General features: G+C 28.3%; 1 protein-coding gene across 1 annotated transcript; it reads right to left on the reverse strand.

The window, feature by feature from the left end:
• Positions 1 to 3266: 3266 nt before the first annotated feature.
• Positions 3267 to 9690, reverse strand: LOC136074574 (uncharacterized). The gene is made up of 3 exons (XM_065786910.1): positions 9504 to 9690; positions 4074 to 4361; positions 3267 to 3907 (listed from the first exon to the last, which is right to left on the reverse strand). The coding sequence occupies exons 1-3, from the start codon at positions 9688 to 9690 to the stop codon at positions 3267 to 3269; spliced, it is 1116 nt and encodes a 371-aa protein (XP_065642982.1).
• Between the last annotated feature and the right edge of the window lie 3909 nt (positions 9691 to 13599).

A 13599-nucleotide genomic window follows, 5' to 3' on the forward strand; every position in this document is an offset into this window, starting at 1 on the left:
AGTAAACTTGAACCTCCATATCGTCAATAAAAACATGTTACGCGCATTATTAATTTTAGGGATCGTTTTACTCATCCCAAGCCTCTCCTAATTGATATGAATGTTTTTAGTATATACGAGCTGAATATATTCAATGTTCTCTGTTTTATGTATAAATGTAAAAACAGTTTGTCTTCTGAACCCAAAATTTATTTACTTTAAAAGATAAGAACAAATATATCTTGAGAAATGATAAAGCTATTCGACAACCTTCTTACCATGCAAATTTGAAAAGTTTTGCATCTCGTTTCGTAGAGCATTTCTGTGGAATAATATAATTTCAAAAAACTTTGATATATTTAAGAAATGTAGTTATCCCTCGGTTAAACTAACACTAAAAAATATTATATTTTCAATTGATGAAGTATCTATGTTTTTTTAAAATTTTGATTTTAAGTTTTCTTATTTTATTTTTTCCAGAAAAATACTTTATTGTCAAAGTTATTATACATTGTAAACATATACTGTTTTCTTATGTACTAATTCTTTAAATATTTTCGTTAATAATCTTATATATAGTTTAGTGAAATATACTTTGTAAAATAAATTCAGTATGAGTATGTATATTTATCTGTATATATGTAAGTGTGAATGCACCTGTGTGTGCGTACACACACAGGTGCAGGTATGTATGTATGTATGTATGTATGTATGTATGTATGTATGTATGTATGTATGTATGTATGTATGTATGTATGTATGTATGTATGTATGTATGTATGTATGTATGTATGTATGTATGTATGTATGTATGTATGTATGTATGTGTGTATGTTTGTATGTATGTATGTATGTATGTATGTATGTATGTATGTATGTGTGTATGTTTGTATGTATGTATGTATGTATGTATGTATGTATGTATGTATGTATGTATGTATGTATGTATGTATGTATGTATGTATGTATGTATGTATGTATGTATGTATGTATGTATGTATGTATGTATGTATGTATGTGTGTGCATGTATGTATTTATGTATGCATTTATGTATGTATGTGTGTATGTATGTAATATGTATCAATGTGTTTTATTTGTATATGTCTATGTGTTTACTTGTATTCATACAAATGTTCTATATGCACATATGATGTTGTGTATGTACGTACACGTAAGTGATTTGTATGTAATATAAATGTATAAGAAACTAGTACCTTCAAAACTAACCTACTGGCCTAAAACGGCTGAAAATGTTCAAAGTTGCTGTACGTGGGTCAAAGAAGAACTTTTACAAATTATCAAGTGGAAAATATTTATCATATTACAATAAAAATCTTGTATCTAAAAATTCAACAAGACAACCGTAATATACCAAACAATATTCGACAAAGACAATCATGATATACTTAAAAATTTAAAAATTAAAGAAAGACTTAATCTATTTAAAAATGTATTAGCAGTGGTGTTTTCCAACGGTTGAAGAAAATAATAATTTTGAAGAAAAATAACAATTCGTTAAAAAAATTGTGCTGTACTGAAATGAAGATGCAAAAAAAATAAAATAAACAAATTAAAAAAAATCCAAAGAATAACTATCCTAGTAAAACCTACCATATTTCTAGTTAATTAAAGAAAAATTTCAAATACTATAATTATTACCAATAAATTATGCGATAGTCGCATTGTATGAGTTTACATCAACTTTTATTGACGCGTCAAACTTTAGCGGTTCTCATGTCAAGACCTCTAAGTCTTCTTTGAGTTTCCGCGTTCTTTAGTTTTATTTATTTTTTATTATTATTTTAACATAATCTTCAATTGTCAATTATATATATATATATATATATATATATATATATATATATATATATATATATATATATATATATATATATATATATATATATATATATATATATATATATATAAATATATATATATATATATATATATATATATATACTATATATATATATATATATATATATATATATATATATATATATATATATATATATATATATATATATATATAATATATATATATATATAATATATATATATATATAATATATAAATATATATATTTTTGTATATATATTTATATAAATATATGTAGGGATTTTTTAGCGTTTCATTGGAATTTTGCTCATTGGTTATGTAGTAGTACATCATTAGTGGCAGACGTTATAAGTAATAAACTAATAACTTCCCGAGATGTTAATATTGGCTCGACAATGGCTAGTCACGTTTGGCTGCTGCCACTTACGGTCCTCAAAGTTACTGATTCGCAAAACTGCCTGAAGGTTAGTTATAGGTAAAACTAATTTCCAGATTTTATAAGAATTCTAAGATTTAGAATGAAATTGAATAACTTGAAGATAGATTGAAATCGAATATTTTTTTTTTGTTTAAACTTTCTGCTTAAAGTGTTACTATATAGTAACACTTTAAGCAGAAAGTTTAACATACACGCAAATATATATATATATATATATATATATATATATATATATATATATATATATATATATATATATATATATATATATATATATATATATATATATATATGTATATACATATATATATATATATATATATATATATATATATATATATATATATATATATATATATATATATATATATATATATATATATATATATATATATATATTTGTTTGTATTCAGGGCAGTACCGTGAAATTTTATAGGGGGGATCGTTTTTGAAAAAGAAAAGGCAGTTTTATAACACCAAACAAATATCTTACTAAATTTACTTAATAAAATTTTCGTTAAACATATTTGTGTAAACAATGTTTATATAAACGAATTTTTTGTGCTCCGAATATTTTTTCTATTTTTATACTGCATAGGTGTATAAGCAAGCTCCTTGTTTGAAAATGGGTATTGATACAAAGATTAATAACACTTTGATAAATGGTTTAAATTTTTATTCAAAAACTAAACTTTTTTCATACAATTTTCTAGAATGTAAATTCAATAATAATTTTGATACTTGTTTATAATTAACAATTTCATGGCTAATGAACCAAGTCTATCTGCATTCATACTGGCTCTCAACCATGTTCTTAATCTTCGCAGTGCTGAAAAGCTGCGTTCACATTTTGCGGACATTATAATACCAATTATGAATTCGAATTTGGTGAGTGCATTAAGGAGTGAGTTGGCCTCTTTTTTTCCTTGTGCGTCTAATAAAAAAATAGCTGGCAAAACATTTTCTAACAGATTGCATGTTTGGTGCGCCATCGTTACACTGGCCTCAACAAGAACTAAGATCAACTCCACTTTCGCTATAAAATTTCATCAAGCTTTCCCCAATATGTTTGCCTGTTATCCTGTCAAGATTCATAAAGTTAAGAAATACTTCTCTAATTTCTTTTTCTCCGTTTATGTATTTTATACATACTGATAGAATTTGTTGGTTTGCAGTTGTTACCTCGTCTGCTGAAATTGAATAGTAATTTGCAGCTTTGATTTCATTAATTAGCCGCTCTTGTATGCATTTCTTTCCAATTATATCAATTAATTCATTTTGACTCTTGGGGCTAAGGTAGCTGACATCTTTGCGTAATGGTGTTTGTATATGTGTATTAAGTTCAGCGTTATGGCGAGCTATTTCTTGCACAATTGCAAGAAAGTTTCTCGGATTACCTTTTTGGTCTGAGTTTTCCATACGCTTTTTATAAGTTCCACGAAATGTAAGTCCTTGTTTCCCCATCAAATGCACTATTCTACCTAATGTTTCAACAATGTACGGGTACATTTGTTGTCGGTTTTTTAAAGTGCTATCGCTTTGTAATGGAATGGTTTGTCTTGAATCTTCAAAACGATAGCAAATGCCATTAGCTTGTTCGATAGCTTCTTTATGGCATCTATTGCCTATATGTAGTTTTTGTTTCTCTAAAACATTGTGTCATTTCTTATATCCACGATGAACAAAAGCTCCCAAAGATTTTTTTTTATCCTGCTTTAGAATAAAGTGCAGTATATGCAGTAGACTGCGTCTTCACTTTTGCTGTAGACAAATCCATTTTGTAAATATTCTTCTTTAAAGCGCGTTTGCAACCATGTTTTAATGTTTTGGGAAACTGAAAATGTATCTTCTGTTTTAAGTTATTCGTAAACACTTTGTATATTTCATGTAGTGATAATTCTTGATTATCACGCAAGAGTTTGTCAATATCATATAGTTTTTCTTCATCTTTAAAATCACATTCTTTTAAATTTGTTTGGTCTACTTCGCATGACAAGCATTTGTTAACATTATTAACATCTTTAATAACTTCCTCTTTTTCTTCTACTTCGGGTAATGTTTCATTTGTTACATTTTGAGAATTGTCGGTAATAAAAAACACTTAAAACGTAAGTAATTAAGAATAAACTTTCAGATCTTAAACTATACCAAAATTAAAAAAACTCGCGTATACATTACAATAAAAAACAAGTAATAACAAAAGTACTATCATAAAAAAATTTAACGTATAGATAATATCTATATTCAGTTAATATCTATATCTAGTTAATATCTATATCTAGTTAATATCAAACTAATTATTCTAAAAAGAAGATCAAAATAAATTTTTAACCTTAAATATCCAGCTAACGATTTGCATTTTTAACTTAAAATATCCAGCTAACGATTTGTATTTTGATGCTCTTTTCTATCAGCTGCTCGTTTCCTAATTTAATTAGGCATGTTAACTCTATCGTTTGCTTTTAAAAGTATATTAGTATATTAGTAGAGAATTGTAACTACGGTTTTAACTCTCGACAGACTATTTTTCATTTTTCGTCAACAAAAGATTTCACAATGCAATGACTTGTAATGACGCCTTGCGTTTGTGAAACAATAAAGTAAAAATTGTTTCATGAGAATGATTTATAAAAATCAAATAGTTATCATAAAGGTTTTGATTAAATATATTGACTTTGAAAAGAGTCTAAAAGTAATTTTTGGTGTCGAATTAAAAAAAGGCACTTTGCATAAAAAGGGGGGTCAAACGCACCTAACGACCTCCTCCCCACCCCCACGGTACGGGCCTGGTGTATGTATATATATATACAGTATCGGACAAAACGAGTGCAACCAAATAATGCTAATTTAGTTTCTTTATATAAAAGTGCTGCATTTTTTCAATTTAGAGAAATAACTATTTAACTGTTTAGAGATAAAGTTCTTAAAGTTTTATTCATCACAATGTTCATTGATTGTACACGAAAATTAATAAATTAATCAAAAGTATTAAAAAAAGTTCATTTCCTTCTAGACAAAACAAGTGCAACTCGACAAAATGTTGACCAAGCTGTATTTCGCTATCAATATTTTGTAGCGAATCCTTTGTTGTCGATTACAGCCTTGTATATTTGAGGCATAGATTCGATCAGGCGATCAATGAAACTTTGTGGAATCGCTGCCCAGGCCTTTGGATTTGTTCAAACAGTTGATCCTTATTACGAATACCTTCACGATTAATTCTGCGGTTGACGATCTCCCACAGGTTCTCGATAGAGTTGAGATTCGGTGATTGAGGCGGCCAATCCATCACCGATAGGTGGTTGTCTTGAAACCACTGCTTGACTACTTTTGCAGTGTGTTTCGGATCGTTGTCTTGCTGAAAAACCCATTTTATTGGCATATTCCATTCAGCATAAAGTAACATAACATCTTTCAGGATATTTTTATACATAAAACTTTCCATTATTCTATCGTTTCGATGTATTGGATCTAGACCGTTAGCAGAAAAACACCCCCAGACCATTTCATTGCCTCCACCATGCTTCACGGTCTTATGGCAGTAACGTAAATCGAGGCGTTTTCCGGCTGGTCGACGTAATCGACAAATGCCATCGCTCCCAATGATGTTGAACTTTGATTCATCACTGAACAGGACAGTTCGCCATTTCTGCATATTCCAGTCAATATGAGATGTAGCAAACAGGAGTCTTTTCTTCTGGTTTTTTAGTGAAATCAGCGGTTTCTTTGCAGGGCGTCGAGAAAACAATCCGGCTTCAACAGCACGTCGTCTGATTGTTCGGTCCAATACAGGTAGCTCTAATTGCTTTTGTATCTCGACTGATGATATCCAGCGATCCTTCTTGACGGATCTGACGATCATAGAATCCTCTCCAGAAGTGGGGGAACGCGGTCTTCCACCTTTGTTATCTGCTGCCAACTTCCCCGTAGAACGATATTTGGAATATAGTCTTGATACGGTCCATTTTTTCACGCGATATTTATCAAAAATACTTTTTTGTGATATTCCACTTACGTAATCGCCAATAATTTTCTTTCTTAGTTCCAATCCAAGACTGTCGGAAGCCATTTTTGCACTTGAAGTCATAAAAATGATAAAAATAAATAATCACGCTTCTCAAGGCTTACCGTGTTACATTTACCTTGTGATGATACAATAACGCTCTGTGAAACACAACGTCTTGGTTGGATGTGGACTGTATTGATGTAATGAAACACTTGTTGTATTTCACTTCTTGTATTGATGTTCTTCGATAAAACACTTTGATAAAACTCACTTCGATAAACTGTCTTGACAATACTGACTGATTGACTTCCATATACTGACTGAATTACATGTCAATTTACATGTCTCTTATATAGTAAAATGAACCCGTGTGAACCTGTTCTGGAAGATTCTAGATGCTTCTTTTCGATGCTTCTGAAAGCTTCTGGATGCGTCTGGATGCTTCTGAATGTTTCTGGATACTTCTGGATGCTACTGGATGCTTCTTCTGGGAACTTCTGGAAGCTTCTGCATGCTTCTGGAAACTTCTGGAAACTTCCTTTAATTATTAAAAAACTTCCGTGACTTTGACACAGACCAGACTTAAGAAAATAAAACAAACCAAAAAAGTTGCACTTGTTTTGTCCGCTACAAAATGACACTTGTCAACAAAATTCTGCCTGTGTGCTGTCACCTGTCAGCTGATTGCTCATGTCATGGCATGCTATAACTCCAGACTCCTGAACTGTTTGCTGTGGGAGTATAGTTCGTTTCGTTTTAAAGACATGTAAAATTAGGAACACTTTTTAGCATTGTTCGATGTTGGTTGCAAATGTTTTGTCCAATACTGTATATATATATATATATATATATATATATATATATATATATATATATATATATATATATATATATATATATATATATATATATATATATATATATATATATATATATATATAGATAGATATATATATATTCATATATATGTATATATATTTATATTTATATATATGTATATATATATATATATATACATATATATATATACATATATATATATATATATATATATCAATATATATATATATATATATATATATATATCAATATATATATATATATATATATATATATATATATATGTACAGTGCGTATCGAGACTCTTATCTATACCGTTTGACAGGTATAAGCGCCTAAATATAAAGTTTTTAACTAATTAATTACATGTAAATAAAAACCCTATAGACAATATCAAAAATAAATTAAATATTTCAAAAGACTAAAGATTTTGTTAAACGTAATTTGCTTAACGTATAGGCTAAATCGCTATTTTGACGGAAGATAGTCAGATAATATCGATTATCTTCTGTCATTTCGTTTGAGACTACTTTTTGAGTATATAGTCCTTTTTGGTGACATATAGTATTTTATTTGTTACAGATATAATATTTTTGGACAATATTTCAAATAAAGTTATGTATATTTAAATTTTCTTTAATGTTTTTAATATTTCATTGTTGGCATATATTAAAAAAAGTACTTAAAAACCTTTTTTTGGTTATAAGTGCAGATTGTTTTAAGATATTATGCTTTTTGAATTCTTAAGCGGGTTAAAAGAAGGGATGACAAAGGTTCACATTAGGTGAAATAGTAATAAACAATACTAATGTAATAAAATTAAGGTAGACGTATGCAGGGTATACAAAATAATGAATGTTTATGAAAAGTTAGAAAAAAGAAGAAAGAAAAGTCAGTATTTTTTATAATATAAATACTCAGAAGCATTAGTTTTGCAATATAATACCTACATCTATTAGTTAAAGGTTAAATGTTAAATTTTCTTTAAATAATAAAAATTAGGGGGTTATCTATTAATAATTATGAAGAACTTGCAAAAAACCTTTTAAAATAACAGCAAAACGCATAAAACAGTAGGTATTAACAGTTATTTAATAAAAAATTTAAAAGCAAACAATCATGCTTGTAAAGATGACAAACAATACAAATTTTAATTCGGTACTTTAATTAAATTACCGTATAAAGAAGAAAAGTAGACAAAAACGCTAGTAAAACTTAAGGCTAAAATTCCCTTCACAGCTAAAAATACCATTTCTTAGGAATGGTATTTTTAGCTGTCAAGCGAATTGGTAGATTTTCATCGTTACTAGCTTGAATAGGTAAACCTTTTCCTGGCACAACATTTAATCTTGTTCTTCTCTGTCTTTTTAATGGGCCTTTTCATTCATTTCCATACCTACAAGCCGGGCGCTAGACATTCCGAAAGTTGGTGAAAAAATAATTTTAAAAAGTTTTAGATTTTGTAATGTATTTTAATACAAATTTTTTGAAAGGAGGTTATAAGTTATTAGTCTTGAAAATACTAATTTTTATAAACAGTATTTCTAAACGGGAAATTGCACATGCATGTCAGGGTCGTCAAGAGTTTTCATAACGCCCTAGGCATAGTAACAATTAGGCGCATATAATGTAAGCATGCATTTTTTAAAATTAAATGCATGTAAAATCTAATGACTGGCATAGCGTTAAAAAATTCGAATTAGATTGTATAATGTTTGGAAAATCGGCTGTAGACCCTTTTAGGATATTTCGCTTAGAAATTTGAAAGTGTTTCCTGAAGTGTAAAACGAAGACAATTTCAAACTATAAAATTATCTTCTATAAAATTGCCTTCTTTTTCAAGCTTAATTTTTTTAGGTTCTTAATTATTAACCAGATGAATGAGAAGCTTGATGAAACAACTTTTACAATGTTAATTTTAAATTAAATTTATTGTATGGCAAAAGCGCTAATTTAAAGATGTTCATTTCAAGCTTGTATTTGTGGAACTCATGGGAAAAAAAGCAAATCCAGGTTCATTGCAATTTTACTATCATCATTCTCTTTGAAACAAGTTCTTTTTCATTGATAAGACAAGTCATCTAATCATTATAAGTTGATATTTTGGTTGAAGCTAAGACAATGGCTTTAGAGCAGCAGTAATTTTACGCGATCGTTTTGCAATTAGTTTTATAGCGGCAATCTGATCTAAATGTGTGGTGCCCGAAAGCTTAATAAAAAAGATCTTCTGTCTTGCAGGACTTCAGCTAAAAACAAAAAGATCTTGAAGAATGTGCATCGAAAAGTCGTGTATTAATATTTTTTGCCAAGGCTTAGCTCTTCAGCATTATGACGAGTTACACAATAAATACGATTGAGATACCGTTTTACTGCTGCCTAAGTTAATCCTTGCTTACTTCCATCTGGAGCGGTTAAAGTAAGAGGTTGTTTGTTGACCAAAGCAACTGCATAAGATTTATTGCTTGCGATTTGATCACCTTTGCAACGGAAGCTATTAAAAATAAAACAATTCTGTCCGACAACGTATTTATCGGCATTGATATCACCAGTAAGTGAGTGGGTCCAATGATCAATTCGAGCCATAGTTCTAAGTTGCACACTAATGTACACTAAATACTTTTAAAAAAAGTCACCATGTCCTAGACATAGTGACTTGATCTGCAAGTAAAAAAAAACAACGTTAATATGGTTTAATTTTATCTTGATAGAAAAAATAAAGAATAAAACACTGAATAAGAGTTTACTGAATGCAATTATTTGAGATAAAAACAACTTCTCACTCTGGGCATGGTTACCCCTTCATTGCTCTTAATATACAGGGTGACTATGACTAGCTTTATTCTAGAATAAATAGAGGCCATAGGTTTTATTTGAGTAATTGTAGTTGATTAGTAAGATTTAAATAACTAGTAACAATAACTTAAATAATTTTAATTCTTTTAGTAAGTGCTGCATAAGTGGAATTATGCAGGTTTTTAGAAATAAGAAAATAAGCACATGCCAGACGGCCATCTTGAAATGATGTTTGTACCGCAGAAAATTTTCTGTTCACAGTAAAACACTACAACATAATTGCCTATATCTTAAGGTGAGTTTCCACTCATCCTTATTTTAATGGGAACGGAAAAGGGACGGGAAAATTATCTCGTGCGCAAGCGTTTTATAAGTTTTAATTTATCCGAAGTAAAGTTACGCATGCTCACGTGATTGTTTTTTTCCTTCCAATCCTGTATCCTGTTCCCGCAGAAAAATGGATGAGTGGAAACATACCTTTAGTTTTACTCTATGCACAACTGAAAAACCTAAAAAGTATAATAGTTTAGGATGTATGGTTCTTTAAACCTTTTTTTGCTTAATGACTCAAATTCAGCGTGGGTGGCTAGTGTCACCCAATATTTAGGTAACCTTTAAAGTTGTTTAATCATCAATACGATACAAGTACTTTTTAGATAACATTTCCAACGTTATATTTGCAACTTCAGTGTAAGTTACAAACTAATAAAAACTACTAACAAATTTTCTGATGACTTAATTGATTTACTTATCCGTAAATCTACTATAATATTGGAAAAAAAATATTTCAGTAAACCCTCTAATGTAATTAATAAAAAAATCTATACAACAGTTTTAGTTAAATTTATTTAACTAATTATTGCATATCTATATATTCATACGAATAAAAATCATTTTTTTTTCACATGAAAAAATTGTCCAACAAAGAATTCGGAACGCTGTTTTGAAAGCGCTTACTAATGTAAGTAAAACGGGAGAATGTTTATAAATTACCAGCTAGAAAATACTAAACCTACCCTTATTAAATATGAGAAAAATTTTAAAGTTGATTTTCACAAGAAATAAATAGTAATAAACAATAATAAAAAAATTTAAAGTTACCATAAAATATTTTTAGCTTTAAATAATAATAAGTTTAACTATTAGTAATTATATTTATAAATAATATATAAAAAAACAATATAATATTATATTAATATTGTCATATTAACAGCCCGGGCCCGAATACGGGTCTTGATATGTCTATTTAACACCGACCATTTTTATACTTACTAACTTCAATATTTTCAACATAAAAGTATCTTAAACTTAGATGACAGTTGCGTAGCATTTTACTTTTGCAAAATATTAATTTATTATAGCTGTTGATTGTGAAGAATGTTGGCGCTAAAAAAGTATGTAATGGTAATTTTTTTATTTTTTTTTAAATCTTATTTTGAATTTAAAAAAACATTTAAAACTGTCTATTTCTATAAACCTATGATATAAGCGCACCCCCTTCCATTAAATAAGGGGTATTCCTTACCCCCGATTTCGACCCACACCCTGTGCGCTCTATATGATAATTAATAATTTTTCTAAGTTAATATTCTTATTTTTAGTTATTAATAATTTTTTTAAATCCACAAAAATTTCTATTAAGTAAATCTAAAATTAAAAAAAAACGTATAAAATTCTAAAGTATAATATTTTTATAATAACCAACAAAAACAACAAATCTGTATTTACTTTAGCAGATGTCGCCCCTGTTACTGTTGGAGCAGCACCTACTGCTTTTGTTGCAGCAACTGTACTGGCTATAAGAAATTTTTATTAAAAAATGTTATATAATTAAAAGTTACACATTTTTTGATTACACTTACTAAAAACAGATTTAATGTGTTTCATCATGACAGAAGACCGCTTGGCTGGCAAAGGCAGCATTCTTGCTCTTAACAAAGCCAAGTCAACTTATAGCAACGTACACCACTTGGCTAGCAAGGACAACATTCTTGCTGTAAACTTAGTCAAAACACAACACATTTTGAAACCACGAAAACAACATAATAACCACTTCCAAACTATAAACACTTTACATTATAACACATAACGCACATAGAAGCACTTCAAAAATGACATATTTATATATTTGTGACACATAAACATTTACAAAGTATAAACCCATATAACCTTAACACATATAAGCAAGTAATAAATAACAAACATTATTACATCATGAGACATAAAAATACATAAATATATAAACGAAGAAAGATATATGAATTAGGAACATTTGCAAATGCAAAACTATTTTTGTAAAATTTGTATACCTGGTTATGCATATTATTTAATTTTAAAATACTAACAAAGTTATTTAAATCTATCAGAAAATTTGTAGCAACTCGGTTTTTAGTAACAACAACGGGGATTTTAGTACTATTAACTTAATTTTTAGTAGCATTGACTGGTTTTCAGTAACAACATTTGTTTTGTTTAATTAATTATAAAAGACTTGATATTTGATAATAAAAACAATAATTATTTATAGATAAGTACATTTGCGAATACAACATTGTTTGTCAAGCATTTATCAAATGATATACCTTGTAATAAATGTTTATCAATTTTAAGAAATAAGCATTTGCAACATGCAACATAGAGTTGGCAGTGTCAGAATCAAGAGTTTTTGAGATAAATATCAACTCTATATAAAGTTTGACCTTTTAAAAAGAGCATCGTCCTTGATTTCTTAAAAAATATAATAAACACAGTTTAACATATTTTATACAGGGTGCGGAAAAAGTTCCCGTACAAAAATAAAAACAGCAAAAACAGCAAAAGTTCCTGTTCAAGACGAGAAACAAACTACACTTTAATTCAAAACAAAATAATACTAAAAATACTAAAAGAATACGAAGGAATACAAAAGAATACTAAAAACACACTATATATTGAAAGAAAACACCATACAGATAATATTTTTAAATTATACTTTGTACGGTAACTTTTTACGCACCTTGTATTCAAGAGACTTGAATTGCAAAATTATTAAAATGCACGAATTAAATAAATTACCTGACTTTAAAAGTTACTATACCAATTTAAAAATAGCGTAAGGTTTATCTAATTCTACAGAAGACATCAAACTGTTATCTAGTATAAAAGTTTGAAATCTTATTTCTGATTAAGCAGATATTAACAGATTATAATAAAGATAATAAAGATTTAAGAATAAATTATCGGTGGTAAAAAGTACTAAAGTGGTAGGATACCTATATAAAAAAAATTTCAACTTTTTTCTGAATATTTAATAGTGCATATTATATGACTAAAACAAAATTAAACGTTTAAAAATTATTGATTGATAAAAGTCTTAATATGAATATCTGGCAATAAGGATTTTTGCAGCAGCTGTTAAATAAATTTAAACTGAAATTTGGCTTGTAATCCTTTACATATGCAGTAACAACACTAAAAGTTTTTAATTTTGATCAAGAAAAAGTCAAATTATGTGCATTTTAGTCATATTTGGAAGTTTAGGTGTTATTTAAGAACTCAAAACCACTCACAAAAGTAGAACGCAATTAGTTGTAAGTATAATTCTAGTAGAATTTGCAAATACATGCGCTACAAACAACTATGCCAAATTTCAGATAAAATCGGATATCGGTTGGAAAAATATTACCGTCGCCAGTCTGTAAAACATGATTATGAGAAAAA

The sequence above is a fragment of the Hydra vulgaris genome, chromosome 01 (genome assembly GCF_038396675.1).
Source record: "Hydra vulgaris chromosome 01, alternate assembly HydraT2T_AEP".
In the NCBI taxonomy this organism is placed as follows: Eukaryota; Metazoa; Cnidaria; class Hydrozoa; order Anthoathecata; family Hydridae; genus Hydra; species Hydra vulgaris.